Genomic DNA, 26,963 nt, shown 5'->3' with positions numbered 1-26,963 from the left:
TAGTTATGTGTATTTCACCAAGGAGGTCTTTGGGGTTTATGTAGGTTACATTTAAATGCCTCATCATATATATGGGTCTATGTCTCTGCTTTGAATTGTGAGTAATTGGTGCAGTGTGTATATTACTGACAGCCTTATTGACATTAGGAGCACTTTTATGGAGAGCTTTGTCTCCAGTGACATTGTGTAAATACATCTCTCATACACCATATCAATTTGTCTAATAATTAACTGGTTGTCTGTAAATATGAGACAGTTTCTACATTACCTCAGGATGCCCATATCCACCAAGCTGGCAACAGAGGTAGTGGGAAAGTTCATATCCATAGCAACAGACCCTTTTTATTTATTAGATAGTTGGAGAAATTTTATTTGTTTTGTTGAGTGCACTCATTTTTTAATTGTAAACAGTTTTTGCAAAGGACTGCAATAAACATGATTTTTTTTTTCAGTAATAAGTTGGAGCCTGACAAAAGGGAAAAAGTGGCCCACTGCTCTAATGTAGGAAATAGCTGTATACATGATAGCACATTCTGTGTGTGTATGTCATGTCTTTCAACTTTTACCTCAGAATTCTGAATAAAGAGAAAATACTTAGGGAAAAGGAAATCTTACTGGATGCTTTTCACTCAAAATAATTTCTGGATTTAGGAGGGTTGGAACAAAATTTTGAGAGCAAATTTGATGTGTTCCCCCAAATTTGGGGAAGCTGAGGTGTGTGTGTGTTTGTGTGTGTGTCCGTGCGTGCGTGTATGTGTGCATGCATGCATGCATATGTGTGTATGTGTGTTTGTGTGTGTGTGTGCGTGTGTGTGTGTCCGTGCGTGCATGCATGCATATGTGTGTGTGTGTGTGTGTGTGTGTGTGTGTGTGTGTGTGTGTGTGTGTGTGTGTCCGTGCGTGTGTGTATGTGTGCGTGCATGCATGCATATGTGTGTGTGTGTGTGTGTGTGTTTTTCTATTTTGGACCTTTGTGGTTAATAACTGAAAACTGATTACTTTTTGGATTCAATAAATTTAAATACATACACACACACACACACACACACACACACACACACACACACACATAAATAAATGAAATATTTGGTTGCAGGGCTTCAATAACAAGATGCAGGAGGGTTTCTAATGTTGTTTTATATCTGCACATAAACCCAGCTGTGAATCCCCCCTTCCCCCTTCTGGCTGGCATTTTGTGTTGTAACTAGTGGTGTGGTGATGGTAGATAAAAGATAAAATGATGTGCTAATAGTTTGTGTTTATATTGCACAGGGACCAGTTTGCACACATTTAAAGATTACCACTTGTGAATGTTCTTTGTTATTTAATCAGATTACTTACTAAAGCTGAGGCCTATGCTGAAGCAAATTTGGGTATGAATATGTTTTGTGAGTAAATGACTTAGACCTAACCTGGCTGAAAAAATATATATCATGAACTGCAACTGACCTAGGTAATGCATTGTTATTATTATTTTGTATGTTAATCAGGCAGTACATAACACACCCAGACTACAATTAGTAGTTTTTCCTACTGGTAGGTATAACAAGGTCAGAAAAATGAAATCCTGAATTCATCCACAAAAGACAGAATGAAAATAACATTTACTTTTCTTTGGGGAGGACAACACATTTTTGAAAAGAAAAATGCTGTTTTTACTGGTTTTGTCCTGAACTCTTACAGTTATCCAAACTGTTTATAAATGTTGCAAGATAATTATTGTTTGACATGTAAAGTCAGCCTATTTCACAAATGTGGAATGCACTGGGTAACATACTTTGCAAGCCTTCTGGTAATGTTGATGTGATAGTATGGGGTTACAACTAGTTTTATTGTGGTGATGGTGATATTAGAGTGCTGGGTCCTTCATAGCATTTGAACTTTAGTGGACATGACCCACCCATGAATATGTAGGACACTTTGAAGAGAGACATGTCTTTCAGTCTGGCAGAGTAGCTACATTTACTGAGATCTGAGATCTTTTTTGCTGAGGAAACATTGAAGTATTTTGAGCTTTCAGTACTTTGTGAGCTTTTCCCCCCGGGCCTCCACTGAAAATGGGTCTTAAGCCCAGTGGACTTTCCCAGTAAACAAATGTCAATAAATAATAATAATAAATGTGCAAATGGGGCACTGTTTTCAATGATGGGCCTAATAAAGGATGAATACAGTAAGGGTATAACTTATTTGGAACTTGAGGAGATACAACAATGGATAAGCTGTGTAAAGCAAAAGGATTTTATGAGAACCACACAGCATGGTGGTCAGAGGAGAATCTGTCAGCAATATGGAGCCCCTTCTACCTGGTGACTGTGCCAGAGTGAGATATCTGCATGGTAAGTGGTACAGATGCAAGGTTTACCAACATAAACAATGATGCATTTCAGAATGCTGAAGGTAAGCCCATGATTAACACACAAAGCATTTATTTGGCGTTGTCCTTGCTGGAGATTTTAAATATCAGCATGGGTTTTGATAACTACACCCATTTCAAAGCCATCATTATCAGATTTTATGCCAGGCAGGTGTGTGTATATATGTGATATAAGCTCCATGGCACATGTAATAAATATGTAACACTGTAGTACATATACCTAGATAGGCAGGGGTTCTAATCCCCACACTGGCAACTGTGTGTTTGTAGGTTAAAGTATTTGCCAAAAGTCAATCCCTCCCTGGTCAGATCCGACCATAAACTAATCACCATGGAAACCCACATCTCACTCACACACCCTGCAAAGGTAACCACCTAGAAAAATTGCTGCAAAGCTGACTTCGGACTCCTAAAAACAGAGGTGACTAACTTCACTGCACCCATGCCAATGGAAAATACCTGCATGCCTAATGAATCATACACCAATGCACTGTCAAACATGTACATAAATACATGTAACTAGCCATACACAACAGAACCAAGATGCTCTCCTCCAAAAAAAGGAAGCCAATCTGGTGGCTCCCTGCCATTAATAAACTCTATAACTGAAGGGATAAACTTGTAGAAAAAAGTGAAGTCCTGAGACTGGAATAACTCCCTTATTAACCTCAACAAAAAGTTGAGATCCCTCATCAAATCCTCTAAAGCCAGCTATGAAGGCAGAATTGCAGCAGACACTAAAAACAATCACAAAGCCTTCTATAGCTATATCAAGAATCTCCACGGCAATACCCAGATTTGCTCTGACATACTGCACAATGGTACCTCCTATACTCAGCCAACAGATATTGCCAACATACTGGCCAACAGATTCAGTGCCAACCCCTCTCTCCCCCTAAAGGACCAATCACAACACTGGAAGAATGCCAGGCACCCAGCATTACTGCCCAGGCACCCAGCATTACTGCAGCACAGGTTAAATCTGCATTGTCCAAGGCCAAGAATACAGCTTTCATGGGACCTGATAATATCCCTGGCTGTGTTCTACATGAACTACAAAGTGAACTGGTACCACTTCTGTGTGCCCTGTTCAGTCACAGCCTCATCTCAGGCTTTGTCCCTACCAAATGGTGCACTGCTACAGGCATCCGTCTCCATAAAAGAGGAGCGACTACAGACCATGGGGAATTATCGCCTTATTAGTCTGGTGAGTCTGATATGTAAAGCTATGGAGCACATCATCATGGACCTGATTAACAAAGATATAGGAAATCTCCAAACTCTAAATCCCACGCAATTTGGCTTTGTGAAAGACAGATCATGCCTGCTCAACCTGGCTGACTTCTTTGAGTTAGGCTTTGGATGAAGGTAAGGCAGTGCAAACAGCCTACCTTGATCTGGCCAAGGCCCTTGATACCATTCCTCTCTTGGGAATTATTGATAAACTCACCAAACTAGGCATCAACCCCTATATCACTAGGTGGGTTGCAAATTGGCTCACAGATAGAACACAAAGTGTAAAGTAGTGGACTCCAAGTCAGACTGCAGAACAGTCAGGAGTGGAGTCCCACAGGGATTGATCCTGGGTCTTCTCCTGTTCAGAGGCAAGTTCTAATTAGAAACATGTTTTTTTCCACAGAACTGGCTCTAGGAAGGCATCTATATGGCGGAACAATTCAAGAAATTGCTTGGCTGCATAGATCACCATAGCCATCTCTACCACATGACTGTGGTACAGGGATCGAAGGTTGGGGAGAGCTACTAGACGCCAGACAATACACCTAAATACAAGTGACATAAGGGAAATGACAGTACTATGGTGATCAGGAGGGGATTCTCTACACAACAGGGATTACACTTAAATACAAGTGCCATAAGGGAAATGACAGTACCACAGGGATCAGGAGGGGATTCTGTACATACCAGGGATTACACTTAAATACAAGTGCCATAAAGGAAACAACAGTACTACGGGGCTTAGGAAGGGATTCTGTGCACACCAGGGATTAGACTTAAATACAAGTGCCATAAGGGAAATGACAGTCCTACGGGGATCAGGAGAGGATTCTCTACACACTAGGGATTACACTTAAATACAAGTGCCATAAAGGAAACAACAGTACTACGGGGATCAGGAGGGGATTCTGTGCACACCAGGGATTAGACTTAAATACAAGTGCCATAAGAGAAATGACAGTACTACGGGGATCAGGAGGGGATTCTCTACACACCTAGGATTACACTTAAATACAAGTGCCATAAGGGAAATGACAGTACTACGGGGATCAGGAGGGGATTCTCTACACACCTGGGATTACACTTAAATACAAGTGCCATAGGGGAAATGACAGTACTATGTGGATCAGGAGGGGATTCTCTACACACCAGAGATTAAATTTAAATACAAGTACCATAAGGGAAATGACAGTACTAATGTGATCAGGAGGGGATTCTCTACACACCTGGGATTACACTTAAATACAAGTGCCATAAGGGAAATGACAGTACTACGGGGATCAGGAGGGGATTCTCTACACACTTGGGATTACACTTAAATACAAGTGCCATAAGGGAATGACAGTACTATGGGGATCAGGAGGGGATTCTCTACACACTGGGGATTACACTTAAATACAAGTGCCATAAGGTAAAAAACAGTACTACGGGGATCAGGAGGGGATTCTCTACACACCAGGGATTACTCTTAAATACAAGTGCCATAAGGGAAACAACAGTACTATGGGGATCAGGAGGGGATTCTGAAAACCACTGGGATTACACTTAAATACAAGTGCCATAAGGGAAACAACAGTACTATGGGGATCAGGAGGGGATTCTGTACACACCAGGGATTACACTTAAATACAAGTGCCATAAGGAAAATGGCAGTACTACGGGGATCAGGAGGGGATTCTCTACACACCAGGGATTACACTTAAATACAAGTGCCATAAGGGAAATGACAGTATTACAGGGATCAGGAGGGGATTGTGTACACACAGGGGATTACAGTTAAATATAAGTGCCATAAGGGAAAAACAGTACTACAGGGATCAAGAGGGGATTCTCTACACACCAGGGATTACACTTAAATACAAGTGCCATAAAGGAAGCAACAGTACTACAGGGCTTAGGAAGGGATTCTGTGCACACCAGGGATTAGACTTAAATACAAGTGCCATAAGAGAAATGACAGTACTACGGGGATCAGGAGGGGATTCTCTACACACCTGGGATTACACTTAAATACAAGTGCCATAGGGGAAATGACAGTACTATGTGGATCAGGAGGGGATTCTCTACACACCAGAGATTAAATTTAAATACAAGTGCCATAAGGGAAATGACAGTATTACAGGGATCAGGACGGGATTGTGTACACACAGGGGATTACAGTTAAATACAAGTGCCATAAGGGAAAACAGTACTACGGGGATCAGGAGGGGATTCTCTGCACACCAGGGATTACACTTAAATACAAGTGCCATAAGGGAAATGACAGTAGTACGGGGATGGGGAATTTTCTACACACCAGGGATTACACTTAAATACAAGTGCCATAAGGGAAACAACGGTACTACGGGGATCAGGAGGGGATTCTGTACACACCAGGGATTACACTTAAATACAAGTGCCATAAGGGAAATGACAGTATTACAGGGATCAGGAGGGGATTCTGTACATTCAGGTGGGGATTCTGTACACACCAGGGATTACACTTAAATACAAGTGCCATAAGGGAAACAACAATACTACGGGGATCAGGAGGGGATTCTCTACACACCAGGGTTTACACTTAAATACAAGTGCCATAAGTGAAATGACAGTACTACGGGGATCAGGAGGGGATTCTGTACACACCAGGGATTACACTTAAATACAAGTGCCATAAGGGAAATGACAGTACTATGGGGATCAGGAGGGGATTCTGTGCACTCAGGAGGGGAATCTGTACACACCAGGGATTACACTTACAAGTGCCATAAGGGAAATGACAGTACTACAGGGATCAGGAAGGGATTCTGTACACTCAGGACACGATTCTGTACACACCAGGGATTGCACTTAAATACAAGTGCCATAAGGGAAACGAAAGTACTATGGGGATCAGGAGGGGATTCTCTACACACCTGGGATTACACTTAAATACAAGTGCAATAAAGGAAACAACAGTACTATGGGGATCAGGAGGGGATTCTCTACACACCTGGGATTACACTTAAATACAAGTGCAATAAAGGAAACAACAGTACTATGGGGATCAGGAGGGAATTCTGTGCACACCAGGGATTAGATTTAAATACAAGTGCCATAAGGGAAACAAAAGTACTACGGGGATCTGGAGGGGATTCTGTACACACCAGGGATTACACTTAAATACAAGTGCCATAAGGGAAACAACAGTACTATGGGGATCAGGAGGGGATTCTCTACACACCAGGGATTACACTTAAATACAAGTGCCATAAGTGAAACGACAGTACTACAGGGATCAGGAGGGGATTCTGTACATACCAGGGATTACACTTACATACAAGTGCCATAAGGGAAATGACAGTACTACGGGGATCAGGAGGGGATCCTCTACACACCTGGGATTACACTTAAATACAAGTGCCATAAGTGAAATGACAGTACTACGGGGATCTGGAGGGGATTCTGTACACACCAGGGATTACACTTAAATACAAGTGCCACAAGGAAAACCACAGTACTACGGGGATCAGGAGGGGATTCTCTACACAACAGGGATTACACTTAAATACAAGTGCCATAAGGGAAATGACAGTACTATGTGGATCAGGAGGGGATTGTCTACACACCAGGGATTACACTTAAATACAGGTGCCATAAGGAAACGACATTACTACGGGGATCAGGAAGTGTGGGGATTCAATGGGCACCAGGGATTACACTTAAATGGAAGGGCAATAATGGCACAAACATAAGTATGGAGATCAGGGGGTTTGGGGGACACACTAGCCACCAGGCATAATAGATACATGCTGTAATGGCACTTCATCTATTATTGGGGGACTGGAGTGCAGAAACAGGTATGGAGACTGTATCGTGTGTGTGTGTGTGTGTGTGTGTTTTTCTTTTGTGTACTTGTATGTGCGGAAGAGTGAGTGGGGGGAAAGCCACTACCTACAGTTTACTGCTATGATGTGCACATCAGCAATGATGTGCAAGTCATGGTGGTAAATGAAATTCAGAATTCACTCAAGTTACCCGATAATGAGGTCTTAGTGTGTCACAGCTACCATGCCTCTGATTCTCAAATTACCATGTTGTGGAAGCTGGGCCTTTTTAGCATGAGCCGTATAGCTCTATGTAATATGTGCACATATACACCCTGCCTCCTCTGTTTCATGTGTCTCCTCCTTAATCTTCATTACCCTCAATTCTGCCATGGTGTTCTAAATCCTTTTTTGCACAGAAGTGCCATGTGGGCTTGAATGCATCAGTTGCATCCCTTACTGCACCAACTTCCTACTGTTGGTATATTCTATGTATCTGTGATCCTGTTCTGTTGCTGGTATTCCTTTAACCAGTATGCATACACATGTACTTTGCATACAAATTGCTCACTGCACACAGACTTTTTGGTGCTAATGTACATATTTTCTTAGTTTGTTCCTGCAGCGTAGTTGAACTGTTTTAACATCTGTAATGTGCAAGTGTCATGTATTTTTGCACACCCTCATGGTGCCTGTTATATATTGCTCATTGTATCATTTTTAGTATTTGTGACTTACTGTTTACTCTGAATCAAGGCAGACTTTTGTATTTGTACTACACCCCCAAACTGGTTTCTGAAAGTGGATAAATATGCAATATATCTAGTTATGAAAGTTAAAAGGTCCCTCAAGTTCATGACACCTCAGTATGCAGATTAGAGCAGCCATTCCCAGCATGATAATGATTTTCTTTTCCTCTACACTCTCTATGTATTTGCAGATAAATTTTAAAGCTGTAGCAGGACATTGCAATGAAGTCTACACTATCAAGACCCACAGTGCTAAAGTGTGTGAACGCATGCAGATGGCTACTCCTGCATGTACAGAGCCACCTCTGAGTCAATCCTTTTAACTAGGAAGCACACAATAGTTAATGTTGTTGTGATACCTCTTTTTCTTGCAGTAGGAACTAATTGTGCTGTGCACAGTTCATACTATACTGTGAACACATTCAGAAAATTAAATGGAAGACATACCTTAAATTCAACCACTTCAAACAAACAAAACTCATCAATTTGTTCTTTTGCTGCTTCGATATTGTCTTTGCTCAACCTGTTGACGCGACTTAAGTACTTGCCATTGTCAGCCTTGAGAACCATCTTCCCTTCCTGGATAAACAGCTGGAACTCACAAAAAACATCTGCTGTATCTTTGGCTGGCTCTATGTAGTCAATGCCACTGCGATGGATACGGCTAAGGTATTTGTCATGAGGAGTCTTAATATAAATTTTTCCATTTGAAGCTGGAAACACCAGAAATTGAGAGAACTGGTCAAGGCTGGATTTTACTGCTTCAATGTTGTTTCTGTCATCATAATTAACTACACTCCAGAAATGTCCATTGTCTGCCTTGAATGCAAGGATCTCTTGTGAAGTCTTTTCAGCCTGCCAAAAACAAAGCAGAGTTTACAGTTTGTAGAAAGAGCTGAAGAAAAGTATGTGATCCATATAGTTCAATCCAATACCTTCACTATAATTAGTACATTACACATGCATATATCCTTAAAAAGTAATTAACCACTTAAAAGTTTTTTTATCAAAACATTGTTTTCATTTTAGATATTACTGTCCCTCAGGAATGATTATCATTAAGAAAAAATATATATTTTTTTATTTAACATTTGTTGACCAAGAAAGTCCGACTAGGCTCCACAGATCCTATTTTCAGCAGCGGCCCAGGGAGAAATGCTCCAATCGCATGTCTTTAAAATGTGGGAGGAAACTAGAGTACCCAGAGGAAACCCACACGAACACAAGGAGAACATGCAAACTCCACACAGAAGGTACCCCAGCCGAGAATCAAACCGGAGAATCTCTTGCTGTGAGGCAACTACATTAACTGCTGCACCACTGTGCCACCCTAACTTCAATTTCCCTTTTCCTAGTCTTAAACCACATCCTGTTGTTTACCCGCCTCATATTTATTTTATTTTATTTTCTTGATTATTTTTGGCAGATAAATCACTGGGGCCCACTTCCAGTCACAACCTTATTACAGTAAGGTAAAAATAATATAGCAAAAATACAATCTGGAAGAAAATGTTCAAAATGCAAGCAAACAATTGATATAACAATACCATTAAATGCAACTGTACATAGTACAAAAACAATATATTATTCAAAAGAGTACTTATTTACAAAAAATAGAATAAAATAATGAAAATGAAATAGATAGAGCTAATTGTCAATGTCAGTGCTGCAACAGGCAAGCATACTTTCCTTTGATGTTGAAGGCTGTGGTTTCTATTCCCATACCAGGAAAATAGATTGCTGACACTGTAGCCCAGCATAAGTGGAGTGCTGCATTCCTGCATGTGTTGTCTTTCGGATGAGAAGTTAAATGAAGGCTCCATCTGCCTGACTTGGTGGTACCTCAGGTGGATGTAAAAGATCCCATGACACTTATCGAATACAGTAGGAGAAGTTCCCTGATGCCGTGGCGAAATTTCTACTAGTAGTATAAATACCACCTTGGGTCTCCCCTAAAAATAGGCTACAAGCCTAGAGGGACTAACCAGGCCAACAAAGAGAAAATAAAAATTGAAATAAAGAGAAGAGCATACAACACATTAAATATGCACTTACTTATGCAGAATGATGTTGTTGTTCGGAGAATAAGATATGTTATTCTCTATCATGATAGGAATGTATAAAAGGGGCAAGGTTCAGAGAATAAGATATGTTATTCTCTATCATGATAGGAATGTTTAAAAGGGGCAGGGTTCAGAGAATAAGATATGTCATCCCCTATCATGACAGGAATATATAAAAGGGGCAGGGCTCAGAGAATAAGATATGTCATCCCCTATCATGATAGGAATGTATAAAAGGGGCAGGGCTCAGAGAATAAGATATGTCATCCCCTATCATGATAGGAATGTATAAAAGGGGCAGGGCTCAGAGAATAAGATATGTTATTCTCTATCATGATAGGAATGTGTAAAAGGGGTAGGCAGTACAGTGAAAGTATAGTAAGATAGAACAATGAATAAAACATACAAAAGGGAAAGATCTTAAAGTGGTCCAAGGGTTACTATAAAGCAGGGACTACAGACAACTATTTACACAGATGTTGCATTACCCATGGTGATTTCTGAATGGAGTGATATGGATGTAATCTGCTAGAAGAATTAGGTCACAGCCCCAAAGAACCAACATCTGCATTGCTGTAACTGGTATGATTTGAGCTGTTTAAAGATACGAGCGATGGTAGGGAGCAAACAAAGTTCCAGATGGATGAGCCAAGGTAAAAAATACTCTGCCAGCAAAGGACAGAGCATGATGTGGCAAGAGTTAGTGCAGAGGAATTAGATGGTCAGAGAGATATTCCTTAACACTTAGCAGGTGACATAAGGCTTTGCATTATTCCATTTAAATGTCCTTGTGGATGAGAAAGCGAATGAGTAAGGTGATTTTAGATGGAACGGGAAGCCAGCCTGTTTAACTGCAAAACTGTGAAGGGGATGTTTGCCTCCACCAACACTGCAGTCTCACACTGACTAGTTTATTAGTATTCTTTGTCATGATGGGAAGAGAGTATTCTAATCTGGACAGGCTGTTCTTCCTTTGTTAGAAATTTGTAAAATGTGCAGCATCATTAAAGCAGTGATCTAAATGCATTACTAATATTGTGTATCCAGGTAAAGAATGTAAGTGATGAGTCTAATCAGATGCCTAAGCTCCACAGTTAAAATATGCAGACAGTAGTTACATTGGATTTACATAGCAGTTAACAATTTGATCAACATAGCAATTAACAATTACAAACGTAGTTACAGATGAAGAACATACTACATCAGTAGACAATTAGAATCTTTATCATCTGCGAAGTACATAACAGACATTAACAATTGTTACAATAAGAATTATACATAACAAGAATAAGAATAATAAGTATAAGAATAATACCTAATAAGAATTATACATAACATTTGCAGGTTATACATAACATCCACAGAAAAAAGCAATTTTTGCAAATATATTTAGCTACTTACAGCATAAAAGGGACGAACAGCACACAGGTATGTGCATTTTACACAAAATATACATTTTAAAGTAGCATGAATGTACACAGCTATCTGGAGGATAAAAGAGAAAAGCAATAAAAGAGTGTGAAATTATAATGTAGAGAGGAAGCTAGTTGTGAGATGGGGAGAGGAGAGAAGTTGTGGAGACAAGAAGCAAGAGTAATGAAAGGAAGGGGTAAAAGAGGAACAATGTGGAAAAAGCAGAGGGACGTAAAATGATAAAGAGGGAGAACACTGTTTACTTGACCGACTCTGTATGGTCATCACAGGGTGCCATTATTTGTGTTACTTTTACTTTGACCTAGTCTGTTGTTATTCAGTGCAGTGACAGTACCATTACCAAATATTATTTAGGTGCTAATTAGTTTAGATAAGAATTTATCTCTTGTATAAACTGAATTTTTGATCAGATAGCATTGTAGTATTTTGCAAGGGATTCCACGTAGAGTTTAGTTTAATAGAGTCTGTTAGACTTAATGCTAGTTGGTTTTGTGTTTTAGATGTAAGACATCATTTAGGGTGCTGCCGTTGTGCACTATTAGTGAGGGTAGGATATATGTTAGGCTTAAAGAGGATATAGTGCACTAATTAGGGATAGGAAACTAGTAACCTGATGTGAAGTTCTAACTAACTGATTTTTTTAATATATGACAATGGTGTGTTGTGCAAATGTCATTGTGTGACACCTACCTTGACAGGTTAGATAAAAGAGAGACTGTTTTGCAGTCTACACTGTGTTCCTTGATAAGATAGCTTTTGAATCCATACTGTCTGTTTATATTGACGCTAGTAAGCCTATCTAGAAGGTGCTAATGTGAGACTCTGATGCTATATAATTATCGTTTATTAACTAACATGGCCTAGGAAGGAAAGGAGGGCAAATTCAGTTCAGTGACGTGGCTGAAAACAACATTGAATGTTAGAGAGTAGCTTATTTTTTTTATTTTTTTTGTCCTTGAATTTGCTTACATTTGCATTTTCTGATTATTTTTGACAATAGAGATATAATTGCTACTGACCTGTGGTTGGAGAGCTCTATAGAGATTTAATCTTTGTGAACAGGTATTATGTATGACTGTTTCCAGATAATGGGTACTTGAGGGCTAAGTGGCTACAGTTTAGCTTCATTACTAATGTTTTGTTTTGTAGATGCCGCGGTGGTACGGCGGTAGTGTTGTTACCTCACAGCAAGAGGTTCTCCTGTTCGATTCTCGGTGTGGCTTGGAAGTGCCTTCTGTGTGAAGTCTGCATGTCCTCCCCATGGTTGGGTAGCGTTTAAAAGATGTGTGTGTGCAAATGGGCGTGCCTTCGTTGAAGGTTGGGTGTCGAGCTGGCACCTCAGCGTTTCGTAAAAATCTACTGCCAGTCATTAGCAGACCGGAGTTCCGCTGTAGCAACCCCTTACCGGAAAAAAGCCGAAAGACAAACAACAACTAATGTTTTCTTTTGTGTAAGAGATACTCAGTAAAGTACCATAGGAAGACCCTGTTGTAATAATGAAGTAGCAGATTTTATGAAGTGAGTATTAAATCTGCCAGCACTACTGTTGTTTGTCATATCTGGGAAATTGATTTGGTTGGGATTATTTGCCAGACTTAACCAATTCATTTATGGAGTGCCAGAATTATTAGGGGTGCTTTTATAGGCAGTCTGTAGATCTATAATCTGTTATCTATTATCTGTTTGTGCCATCATTTTTACCAGGTTTCAAGCACTTCTCTAGTTTTGATGATTATGTATGTTGGGCCAAAGTTACACTTTTTTAACAACTGTTGCTGCCAAGGAGCAGCTTTACATTTAAAATTCTTTCTGCACTGTGATGTCAATAAGTATACAGCGTGTAAAAATGCCTGGTTTAAAAATGTTTGTCAAGTAGCAAGTACTCAAGTGTGGAATAATTACACTGTCCTAGTAAATTATGAAACAGAGATTAACTGAATTGTTCTTTAGAAACTAAAGTGTTTAGTGGTTCTTAATGCAATTTTGCTTGTTTCCATGAATGTAGTGTGATTATCACTTATACAGTTAGGTAAAGTACCAGTTGATGAAAAATTGTGAGGGTTGGTACTACCCAATCTAGTATATGTTTATTTATCCTTTGTTGACTTGGTTAGTACTACTATCCTAGTAGCCTATTTTCAGGGGAGACTCAAAGCAGTTAGGGCGTCAGGGAGCTTTCCTTACTGCTACACTCCCTTTACTGCTACAACACTCAAGGCGCATGTGACAAATGAGTGGTGTGTGACAAATGAATGAGAGCATTCCTTCCGTTCCTGGCACAGTGGAGAATGGCATCAAACTTTCTGTCAGATGAACGAGGAGTAGAGGTGAATGCTGACTCCCTGGGTTTGTTTTCTGAGAAAGAACTAGAGATATCTGCCACAGAGAATTATGAGGGTGATCAGGTAGAGGATACTGAAGGTATTTTTCAGTGTAATTTATTTATGGAGTCAAAGTTAGCCAGAGACAGGGAAGGATTTATCTTTATTTGCAGAAGTGGTTGAAGAACATAAGGAAGAAAGATTCAGAATAAAGAACAAGAAATGGACAGGTATGAAATATGGGACAAGCTAGCTGTGCCTTATCTGGCTCACTAGCATGGATGATCGTTACACCACACTCGTGTGAAAGCCTCCCTAGTGACGCCCATCTGACTCGTTATTAGCGACAGCTAGACTAAAAAAGCATCTCAAAAGCCAATTACAATGTAATATGTGACGGCATTAATAGCATCATAGCTGGAAACCTATATTGGGATTTACATCAATCAGTGCCTTGTATAAGCATCTATACAAATGTATTGACTCAGTAGTACCTGATAGGACCAAAAAAAGATGCTCAAGGAAAAAACAAGCCAGCCTGGTGGAAACCACATTATCAGCACTGGTTTTGACCCTGGGAACTATAGACCCATATGTCTGACCAGCCTAATCTGCAAACCTATGAAAATAATAATTATAGACCTTATCAACAAAGATATAGTTGACCTCTAAATGCTTGACCCAACCCAGTCTGACTTCGTTAAAGGGAGATACTACCTCTTGAATGTGGTAGACTTCTTAGAGACAGTCACCAAAGCCCTGGACGAAGGCAAATCCATACATATGGCTACATGAACCTGGACAAGGCCATTGACACTATTCTCCACTCAGGCATCATTGACAAACTCACCAAGCTGGAGATCAACCCATATAATGTCAGATGGGTTAGTTGCAAACTGGCTCACCGATAGAATGCACACAGTCAAAATAGGTGACTCTATCTCCACCAGCAAACCCATAGACTCTACCTCCACCAGTAGACCCCATAACCAGTAGTGATCCACAGGTATCAGTGCTGGGGCCCCTATTGTTCAGAATCTACTTCTAGAATGTACAGGTTAAAACAAAAGGCTTATGGCTGACAAAATTTGCTGATGATTGCAAACTGGGTGCAGTCATTAAGTCCCCAAATAATGTCAGCAACCTACAAGAGGGACTTACACAGACAAATGACTGCTGCCAAAGTCATGGGCTAAAACTCAGTGCAAAAAATGCATTATCATCCCCTTCCACAAGGGTAATGTCCCTGCAGATTACCACATTAATAACAATACCCTCAGCATGTGCAATTAGTGGTGAGAGATTTGGGCACACAGGTTGACAGCAAACTTTTACTTTGACCACCATGTCTCCACAGTGGTAAGAAAGGCTTTCTACGTCACCCACCTCATAAGTAAGGGCATTGCATCCAGAACAAAAGAGATTATAACCCCCCTGTACTCATCACTCATCAGGCCAATAATAGAGTACAATGCTACCTTTGGAATGTACCTTACCACGCACCTGCAGCAACTGAAAAGAGCTCAAAGGTTTCTTACAAAGAAAATTCAGGGTATTCAGCATATGTTATGTATATTGATAGATTGAAGTCACTGTCACTATCTTACAGACTACTCAGAGGTTACCTCTGCCTTGCATATAAAGCAATCTCAGGTCCTGATGTAATGGAAATGCTGCAGATTCATAAATCAAATGTATTAAGATGCACTTGCTCTAAGGAACTCAACCTAGTATGTGACATCAACAGAACTTGCTTGAGAGACAGATATGTCTTACAGAGGTTACTTCTCTGAAACAAACTTCCAGTTCAGGTGAAACAGAGCCCCTTGCTGACCCTATTTAAGCATAATTTGGATGATTGGATGGGAAACCACACATTCAACCTATGAGTTTCACCTATGTCCCTCTTGGGCAGTGGTAATAGTTGTTAACTTAGCTCCCCTTAATATTTTGATATTCTTGGGAAAAGGGGTTATACTTGGCTAGGCTTGTAAGGATTAGGCTAGTAACTTCCTGTGATCATATGGCTCTATGAAAATAAATGGAATATTATACATATTCTTAGCATAGTTAATGCTGAAGATCATAGAGCTGTTGTTAACTATTGGGGACAATCAAAAACATTATTTTCTTTTTTTTTCTTTTTTGTGGGAGGGAGGGACATTTTGTAGGTAATTGTGATAACATGAAATGTTATTTATGTGGGGAAATTGGCCATGATGCAAAATAATGTGAAATTAAATGTTATAAATGCAAACAGGCCATTTTTGCATGGATTGTGAGAATGTGAAAAAATATAGAAGTTAACATAGAGAGATAGACTAGAGAAAAAAACAAATAGCAAAGAACAATTACAGCAAGAAGAACAACACAAAGATAAAAGGGAAAATAAAGAACTCATACACAAAAAGAAAGTAAGGTTGATAAACAAAAAGGGGAAAGGGTGATGGAAAGCGGATCAGACGTTAGTAATAGAGAAGATATAGATTGGAAAATGGTTAAAAAATATTCCATTGGAAAAAAGAGTCAAAGATAAGAAAAGAAAATTCCAAGGTGTGAGTTTGATAGTAAAAAAGAAAGGGAATGGAATGTATTGCAAAGTAAGGAGAAAAGAAGGAAGCAATCTTAGAATTTTATCTATTAATGTCAATTCTATAAAAATGCAGTAAGCCGATTGGGATATTAGAATGGTATAATAAGTGTGAGATAGATATGGAATTTGGGTAGAGAAGCATGTTCAGGTATAGCTTTATTATATAGTTTGACAATGAAAGTATTGGATTATTCTTTAGTTAGATTAAGAAGATTAACGGTAGTTAACTTTAGGTGGAAAAGAAAAGTCTATAGACTAATAGCAATATAAGCTTATGTAATATATAAAGAAAGAAAATGAGAAATTATTTCAAAAAATGTTGTACTATGTCATAGTAAATATAAATATTATAATAATGGGAGATTTTAATTGTGACTTAAGGCGTAAAAGGACAAAAGGGAAATTGGATAAGAAAATAATGGAAAAATAATAAACATGGGAATTTAGAGTTATGGAATATGAATAAAAGTACATAGAGAAGAGGAAAATTGAAAACAGAAAAGGGGTTAAGGGAGTGGCATAATGGTTAAGGTGTTTACCTTATAGACACAAAGTACAAGGTTTGAGTCTTACCTATGAAAGGGAAATTGGCTAAGCTTAAAATGACCCACAAGAGCAGCTAGACTAGTACATACCTATTAACACAATCTTTTTTTTGATATTTAGAACTTTAAAATGATAGAAGAAGAAAAAAGTAGAAACAGGATTTTCAGATCATTTGACTATATGGATAGAAATGGAAGAGAATAAAGAACATATAAAATTTATGAGAAGAATAAAAAGGATAAAAGAAAAAAACTGGAATAAGAAAGGTAAAAAATATATAATGGATTTATGGAAAGCTTATTTGACTATAAGAGATTTTTCTAATAACTGGTCAGAATGGTGGAAAATATTTAAAGAAAAACATAAAATAATGTAGTTACTCTGCAAAAGAGACAAATAGAAAAAGGAGACTACAGAGAAACACAAAAATCTGTATTAGATAAACTGGATAGAAATGAAAAGGAATATTTTAGAAAAGAAGAAATTTACCAAACAAATAAAAAAATAAAGATTTATTATATAAATAAAATACTTTTTTACAGGGAAAGAAGGAAGAAGTATCACTGTATTTAAGTAATAAAGTAAAGAAAGAAAATAGTATAATGAGAGAAATGAAAATTAAAGATGGAGACGTTGAAAGAGAACAAAGAAATATTATGAATATTGTAGTGCAGTATAGGTTCATAGGTTCATAGGTAAGTACTAGACTATCTGCCCGAGGGCATCTGTAAGCCTAGCCAAAATGTGTTGGCTTTCGCCACCCCCTTAGATTAGTTCCTTGTGCCTCTGTCCAGCAGAGCCACTGCAGTGACCCCCGGGGTAAACTTTCCGTTTCCCATCCACTCATCAAGGTTTCTCTTGAAGAGTGTTAGTGAGGGGGCTCTGCCTAATGTAGATTGGAATCCTGTTCCAAAGCATGGGGAGTCTCTGGGACAGGAATCTATCCCTCCAGGACATCCTATTTATTGTTGTGGTGAGGTTTAGATCCCTAGAGCGTGTGGCTCTCTGGGATTTGTTTTTCTTTAGGTGGAGCATGTCCATCAATTCTGGGTTGGACATGTCCTTGTAAGTCAGGCAGAGATTACCTCTGAGTAGGCAGTATGCAACCGAGTACAGCTGGAGTTTCTTCAGTTGGGTTATATAGGACATCTGTTTGAGGCCAGTAATCCTCTTGGTGAGGTACTTCTGTGGTCTTTCCAGCTGTTGCAGGTGTCTTGTAAGGTACATCCCAAATGGGTTGTTGTACTCTATGATGGGTCTGATGAGTAGAGGCGCACAATAACCTCTTTTGTTCCAGACGCGAATCCTTTTGTGATTAAGTGGGCCACATAGAAGGATTTTCTAACCACCTTGGCAGTATGATTATCAGAGGAGAGATTACTATCTACTTGGATCCCCAGATCCCTTATTACATTTTCTGTATTTAGGGGACTACCATGTATGTGGTAGTTCACTGGTATTTTGTTTTTTCCAAAGGGGATGACTATGCACTTTTTGGCATTTAGCTTGAGGCTATGATTTTGACACCAGGTATCTGTCTCAGTGAGACCCTTCTGGAGGATGTGTGTATCAGCCGAAGAGTCAATTATGGCCCTCAGTTTGCAGTCACCTGCGAACTTGGTCAGCCATAGTCCTCCTGTGCTGGCCTGTACCTCTGAGTAGTATATACCGAACAGGAGGGGTCCCACGACTGAGCCCTGGGGGATGCCACTTGTAACTGGTTTAGAGTCGGACCTAGAGCCTGCAACTCTCACCGTGTGAGTTCTATCCATGAGCCAATTGGCAACCCATCTTGTGATGTAGGGGTTTATGTTCAGGCTGGTGAGCTTGTTTATAATACCAGAATGAGGAATGGTGTCAAAAGCCTTTGTGAGGTCTAGGTAGACTGTATGGACCTCCTTTCCCTCATCTAAAGCCTTGGTAACTGTCTCAAAGAAGTCCACAAGGTTTAAGAGGCATGATCTGCCCTTAACAAAGCCAAACTGGGTAGGGTCCAATGTTTGTAGGTTCCCAGTGTCTCTGTTAATGAGTTCCATGATGATGCACTCCATAGCCTTGCAGACCAGGCTAGTCAGGCTTATAGGGTGATAGTTCCCGAGGTCTGTTGTGGCTCCACCTTTGTGGAGCAGGATAACTGTTGCTGTGCGTCACTCTATGGGTACGTAGCCTGTAGAGAGGATGAGTTTGAACAGTGTGTTTAGGTGAGGGGTTAGTTCATTTTGGAGTTTGTATTAAGACACAGCCTGGGACACCATCCAGTCCCATTGAAACTGTGTTTTTGGCTTTAGATAGGGCTGTTTTAACCTGTGTGTCAGTGATTGCCGGGGCTCTACATTCTTCTGGTATGGTTATAGGCCCTTTAAGGGGTGAGAGGGGGGTGAAGTTTGCACTAAACCTGTCTACAGAATGTTGGCAATATCAGTTGGTTCAGTGTATTTTGTGCCATTCTGCACTAACTCAGAGCAGATCTGAGAGTTTCCACTTAGGTTCTTGACATAGCTAAAGAACGCTTTGTGGTTATCTTTGGAGTCCTTGGCAATTTTTCTTTTGAAGCTAGCCTTGGATGATTTTATGAGGGATCATAGCTTCTTCTTGATATTGATCAGGGATGTCTTTCCTTCTTGGGATTTTACTCTTTTCTGAATTAGTTTCCTCCTTCTATTGTATAGCTTGTTTATGGCAGGGATCCACCAGACTGGTTTCCTTTTCTTGGAAGAGTGACTCTTGGTTTTGCTGGGGATAGCACAATCCATGCATTCTTGCAGGTGCTCATAGAGTGCCTTTGTAAGGGATTCAGCAGCTTGGACAGCGTTGTCCTTTAGCATGGGGGCTGTGAACCTTTCCATCTCGGTCTTAAGTAATGCGAAGTTTGCTTTTGAAAAGTTTTTCACGGTGGTTTCCTTAATTGGGGATGGGGGCAGAATGTGGATATCCAGAGTGAGGGTTGGGAGGGTGGCCTAATGGTTAAGGTGTTTGCCTTACAAATACAAGGTACAGGGTCTGAGTCTCACAAGGGATAATTGGCTAGGCTTAAAATGGCTCACAAGGGCAGTTAGCCTAGCACTAATCTATGAACCTATCTATTAGTCTATGGTCTGATCTAACCAGTGAGGGTTGAACTCCGGTGTAGAACACCGGTCGCCCATGTCGGTGATGACCAGGTCCAATATGTTGTCACCTCTGGTGGGGGTGTTGACCAGTTAATCCATGTAAAAGCGATGGTAAGAAAAAGAGAGATAAAGGAAAACAACTGGAAAATGAACCAGTTTACAGAAGAAACAAATAAAGAACTGGAAAAAAACAAATTACAATTACAGACATATATATGGTAATGAGAAAATAAATATAAAATCAGCAGTAGGACCAGATGGTATAGGATATTTAATGGATAAGAACTCAATACAGTGGAAAAAAGAAATTTTCATGGAAGATTTTAATGAATGGCTAAATTTTATGTAAAAATATGTAGGGGAGTTATGAGATTTATATGGAAAAAAGGAGAGAAGAATGAAATAAAAACGTGGAGACCAGTAATATTGAATTTCACGGATTATAAGATATTTATAAAGATAATGCAAAAAAGACTAGAACGTAAATTGGAATATGTAATGGAAGAAGGCATTTACAGGGTTAAAGGTAAAGGAGGATAAATTGTAGATCAGAGTGTAAAGTGTGTGTGCTATATCTTTAAGAAGCATGCAAGAATGTACGTGCATGTATAAGTTCCAGACACGTGCAATCCCTAGTGCCATTTTGTAGAAGTAGCCAGAGAGTGAGCAAGCACGATTGCAGTTGTTAGTTTCCATATAAGTTACTTAAGTTATAGTCAGTGAGCCTCTATAGTGATGTGTTTGTATAAAATAAAGTTGCTTAAACAGAACTTATGAAGACTCATTTATTCATGTCCTAACATGAAAGCGACAAGAATTATTAATGATAATTAGGAAAATGGTGGTTGATATAAAAAAAGAGCAAACGGAAGCTAAATTAATGTTGTTGTATCTTTCGGCTTTTCCCGGTTAGGGCTTGCCACAGCGGAACTCCGGTCCGCTAATGATTGACAGTAAATTTTTACGTACCGGGTTGCCAGTCCTGATGCATAACCTTCAACAAAGGAACGCCCATTCACGCATGTCTCCACACAGAAGACGCTTTAGCTGAGAATCGAACAGGACAACGTCTTACTGTGAGGTGACAACGCTACAGCAGCACCACCACTGCAGTATGGAAGCTAAATTAATGGTGACTGATATAAACAAAGCATTTGATAAAATATTATGACAAATAATGTTAAGATATAATTGTAGTACACAAATAATAAAGTATGTGAGTTAGTGATTTTAGCAAACGGTTGGTTAAGGGAAGAAACTGATATGCATAGAGGTTTAAAATAAGGATGCCCAATGAGTAGTTTTTTGTTTGTAATTGTGATGGGGGTCTATATCAGAAGATTAAAGTTTCAAAACTTTGAATCTAATATGGTCGACACCATATGATCGAAGTCTTGAAACTTTGAATCTTTTAACGGAGATCTCCGTACAACACGGAAAGAGAAGATTTCCCTTTTCTGCACTGTAGTGCGATCTCAGAGTTGGTATATTTAAGTAACGGGGGTGCAGGTGGGCTTGTCCCCTGCTTAGAGCTTTTAAATGGTTTATTTGTGTATGTTGTGTTTTTTTTACATTTTTGATGTTTCAAGACTTTGATCATATGGTGTCGACCATGTCAGATTCAAAATTTTGAAACTTCGATCATGTAATATAGACCCATGGTGATGAACTCTGTAGTAAAATAAATAAATGAAGAAATGGAAAAAGTAAAATATGTATAGAAAATTGATGTTTCATATCCAGTTTTGGATGTTATGTGCAAATTATATAATTTTAATGGCTAAGAATAGACAGAGAATGAAAGAAGTGATTATATATGTGCATAAAAATGCATGAAGATGGATTAGCAATGAATAGAGAAAATGTAAGGCTTTTGAAGATGATGAACAGTTGGAATGTATATAATTTGGAAGAAAAGAGATATCAATATTAGCAATTAAATTTGATGAATATGCCATAATAAATGAACAGTGAGAGAAAATTTTGAAAGCATTAAAAAGACCTAGTGTTACATGGTACATTTATAGATTATTTTATAAGAAAAAAGTATGTCTAATTAATACAATGTGGATGGGAAATGTTCATACATAGCTAGCATGTATATAATACCAAGAGATTTAGAGAAATAATTTCTTGAAATAATATTTATATTTATATGCAGATCTAAGATGAGTCCAGTGAAAAAGAGGAGTGTTATAAATGAATAAGGAAGAAGGGTGGATTGGATTATTAAAGCCTATACTATTTGGAGCATCATTATTTTTATAAGGTGTTGAAATGGATAAATGGGCAAGAAAACACATTGCTTGTAAGAATATTAAAACTGAAATATGAAAGAGAATGGTTCTTAATAAAAGCAAATAAAAGAGAGAGAATAAGGGTGAAGGAAAAGATAAAGCAGTATCAAGAAAAATAAAAAATATGGACATTTAAAATAGAAGAGACAATAAAATGGAAAGATTTGGTATAAAAACATAATGACACAAAATTATGACACAATTCCAAGGAGAAATTTAACAGGAGAAAAAGTTATAGAAGGTATAAATGGGGTATGAAATGTCAAGATTTCTTATGCAGGTTGCAAATAAATAAATCACCAGTAAAAGGAAATATGTTGTATAACAGAGTAAGTCCAAGAATATGTTATCCTGGTAATGAGTTAGAACAGAAGAACACTTTTTTGTAGTGTAGAAAAGTTGAACAATTACTCGAAAAATTAATGGAGAAAAATATAAAAGAAATACAAGATTACAAGAAAATAAATATGGATATGGTTGCATATGTTTTTTATGTAAATTAATGTAAGGAATATGCCAAAAATATAGATAATATATAATTTTATATTTGATGGAGAATATGGAATGAAAGATTAAATGAAATTGTGTTCAGTGGAAATTGGGTAATACCAAATATTATAAGGAAAATCAAATGGTGGTTGTGGAACAAAGAGTGCCTCTAGAAACAAGAAAATGACAATGTAGCAAAAAGAGAATTGTAATCAATATTTTGTATATATGTAAATATGTAAATTTGTGTTTAGTTGTATATGGTTTTTTGTGTGTGTGTGTGTGTGTGTGTGTGTGTGTGTGTGTGTGTGTGTGTGTGTGTGTGTGTGTGTGTGTGTGTGTGTAGATATAGATATAGATATATAAATAAAGGACCCCTATTCTTTTGGCTAGGTGCCATGGGATCTTTTTCATCCACCTCAGCTACCACCAATACAAGCAGATGGGAACTTAGTTTAATATCTCATTTTAAGAATGACACACTCAGGAGTGCAGCACTCTCCTTATGCTGCACTGTGGTGTCAGTATTCAATTTACTTTGTGTGAGAATAGAATGCACAGCCTTCTGCACCAGAGGTGAGTGCACTACCTGCCTGTTTCACCACTGATACTGCACATGCATAGTTTTACTGAAGATTTTTCAGTTTTTATAGGATTGCATATTATTCTGTAAGTCCAAACAGATGTGTTGCAATAATATGTTTACTTGATGAATTAGTGGTGAGAATACTGGAGCAGTCTTTGTTTACTTATTCCTATATTATTATATTTTGTGTAAGGTTGAGATGAGCCAAAATAACAATTCTTCTAATATGGGGGTACTGTGGGTTGCAGGGTTTGTAAGAATGTAAATGGAAATGATATGGATAGTTTTATACTTTTTGTAAATTAAGGTTTGCATGCAATACCTCAAATTTACCTTAAGTAAGTATAGATAGTTGTTTTTTGGGTTTATATTATTACAATGAAAGATGAATTATGCAAATGCATTTTGAGCGACACATATTCATCGAATTGCATTTAAGCGATTTAATGAATATGTCATAGGGCAAGAAGATGATTGGCCACTTTGTAGAGTTGCTCTTTTCTTCCATATAGTGCAATCTCGAAGTTGCTATATTTAGTTAGGGGGTGTCTGGCGGGAAAAGCCCCCCATCTGTTTATGATGTTAAATTATTTGTTGTTTAGCGAACAACCATGTAAGTTTTTTCCCTAGGGAAAAAATTTGCTTATGTGGCCATTCGCTCTTTTGAATTTTCGTGCATTATGTGTCGACCTTTCCATAGTTTTTATGTGGGCAAGACTGACAGAGGTTTTAATGAAAGAATCTATGAGCATTTCTACTGTATTAGGAAAAACAAGTGTGAAAATGCTTTAGAGAAACATGTTAATGACCACCCTCAGCACAGTTTTACTTTTAGGGTGTTAGGACAGGTTTCCTTTGACATCAGGGGGGGTTCTTTCCAACTATTATTAGAGTGCCTAGAAGTGATTTGGCAGCTGAAACTCTGTTCATATAGACTTCCAGGTCTTAATGACAGAGTAAGTTTAGCTTGCATTTTGAAACTTAGAAGTATGCAGAGCTAATTTTATTATTACTACTTTTCATTTATTATTTTTTATTTTTTATCTTTTGTCATTAAAAAGGTTTTATATATTATGTATTTTGGTTTCAAACATTTTAAACATTTTATGTTTATATATATTTCCATTTTGTTTTGTTTTTAAAACACATTTTTCATAGATTCGACTTTTGTATGCAGTAGTACTTTAAGAAGTTTTGAGATCAGCTTTTTCCCACACATTGATGTCAGTGAGTTTTAACCAGTTGGTTGGTCCATTCAAATGTATCATGTGTTGTTAATTGTGTATTTAAGGAGTTTTTTTACATTTGCTACCTTTTGATGTCTGTCTGAAGAAGTTCAGTCTTTTTGAACGAAAAGTGGATGTTAATAAAACACTTAACATTGGATTTTTTGCTGCTGGTTCTGCTGACGTGGATTTTGTTTTATTTATTTCAGTTTGTTTTAACTTTTCTGTTGCTTTCCGTAGTCACACATATGCACTTTCAGTCATATTTTTTAGATAACTGTCATTAGTTTGAACATAATATTGCTACTCCATCTGCCGTTTTGACCGTCTATCTTTTCTTAACATACTATATCTACTAGATTGAATTTTGCCCTCTTTTGTTCTATATTTAAGACAGGCATTTGTTATAATTAGAATGTATATAGATACATAAATAAATAAATGTCGGGTTTGTTGTAAACATTCAAGCTGTGTAAGTCCACTAATTTACAACATAAATTTCTTGTTTTAATGTGAAAGAATTTCAGACCTTGGGGGGGAGCCATGAAACCCCGTCTCAATACTAATCAATCAAACCATAGTAGAAGCTAAAATTCCCACCATCTGGAAAATATCCTATGTAATCCCACTTCACAAAGGAGGCAGCTCTGCTGAATTCTCCAATTACAGGCCAATAGCTATACTCTCTCCACTTGCAAAGATTATGGAAAAATGTATTCATAGACAACTTATGCACCACCTACTCCAGAATCACCTTATGGCAGACACTCAGCATGGCTTCCGTCCTCATCACAGCACTACTTCAGCCCTCCTAGCCTTTACCAACACCATAAACCATAATCACAACAATAATTATATATCCTCAGCCCTCTTCTTGGATCTTTACAAGGCATTCGATATGGTTGATCACCAACTTTTAATCCACACCCTGCAAACATTCTGTCTAGATACTAGAGCCCTTCAATGGTTTCAATCCTACCTGAATGGTCAACAGCAGGCTGGCCTCTGGCAGAACAAACTCTCTAACCTTCTATCTAACACCCTTGGAGTACAACAAGGCTCTATACTAGGGCCCTTGCTGTTCTCCATCTTCATTAATGACCTTTATACTGTCATCCCAAAAGTCAGCTGTATCCACTATGCTGATGACTCTACTCTGATTTGCTCAACCACATCTCCAATAGAGTTATGGTCAGCTACCCAGACTACCTTTAATACAATAGAAACTGGCTTTCTGAACATCGTCTGATCCTAAATCCCAAAAAACTAAAATGCTGTTATTTTCACCAACACGTAGGTCTACCACTTTCACCTTTACCATAAATTCAAATGATGGCACAATAATCTCCCCTGACCCCTCTACAAAACTATTAGGTGTCATCATAGATAATAATCTAAAATTCGACCTACATGTTAACCAAACTATCAAAACCATAAATAAAAAACTAGGGTCACTTTACAGAATAAAAGCCTTCCTAACCCCTCCAGCTAAAATTGCCATAGCTCACTCTCACCTTCTTTCAACCCTTCTGTATGCATCCCCTCTACTCTCAAATTTAAAGAAGACTGTCCTTAACAAACTCTCTATTTGCTACAACCACATTGCCAGGTTTGCCACTGGGCTGCCTTTTAGGACACATCATTGCGTCAATCTAAATCAGCTTGGGTGGCTTGAACTATCCAGCCTAATCCAGTATAACCAATTGATTATGGCCTATAAAATCCTCTATAATCCGGACAATACTCCTGCACTTAAAAATATTATCACCCCCTATAACAATCCTAGACCGCTTCGATCCTCTAACAAACTCCTAATTCAGACTAGCAAAATTAATACAGCCGGTGATTCTCTCTCTTTGAAAACTCTGTAAGTAGATCCTGGAACTCTCGTCCAGCTGATATTACCTTACTTTCCACCTTAGATCAATTTAAAACTAGACTCAAACAACATTTGTCACTTAACTGGCTATGTCAATGTATCAAGCCTGGCTAACTCTCTCTAGAATGTGTAAAAATCTGTTAACCAGTTTACTGCGTAATTTAATTTAATCCTGACTTACGCTCAGGATTAACTATAACCTGTGGAACTTGTTTAACTTGCTTACTTATGTAATCTCTGTAAATAGTCTGTTTGTAATATATAATACTGGTATT

At 38.3% G+C, this 26,963-nt stretch overlaps 1 protein-coding gene across 1 annotated transcript in view; it reads right to left on the bottom strand.

Annotated features, from left to right (window-relative positions):
- The window catches only part of LOC122789939, a 236,747-nt gene that overhangs the window by 78,372 nt on the left and 131,412 nt on the right, over positions 1-26,963 (bottom strand). Inside the window, exon 2 of the mRNA XM_044057415.1 lies at positions 8,592-8,999. Within this exon, the coding sequence (XP_043913350.1) occupies positions 8,592-8,999 (408 nt within the window). The remainder of the gene's footprint in view (positions 1-8,591; positions 9,000-26,963) is intronic.

This window comes from Protopterus annectens, chromosome 15.part0 (assembly GCF_019279795.1).
Source record: "Protopterus annectens isolate FY-2018-M chromosome 15.part0, PAN1.0, whole genome shotgun sequence".
In the NCBI taxonomy this organism is placed as follows: Eukaryota; Metazoa; Chordata; order Ceratodontiformes; family Protopteridae; genus Protopterus; species Protopterus annectens.
This window is presented reverse-complemented; position numbering and strand designations above follow the sequence as displayed.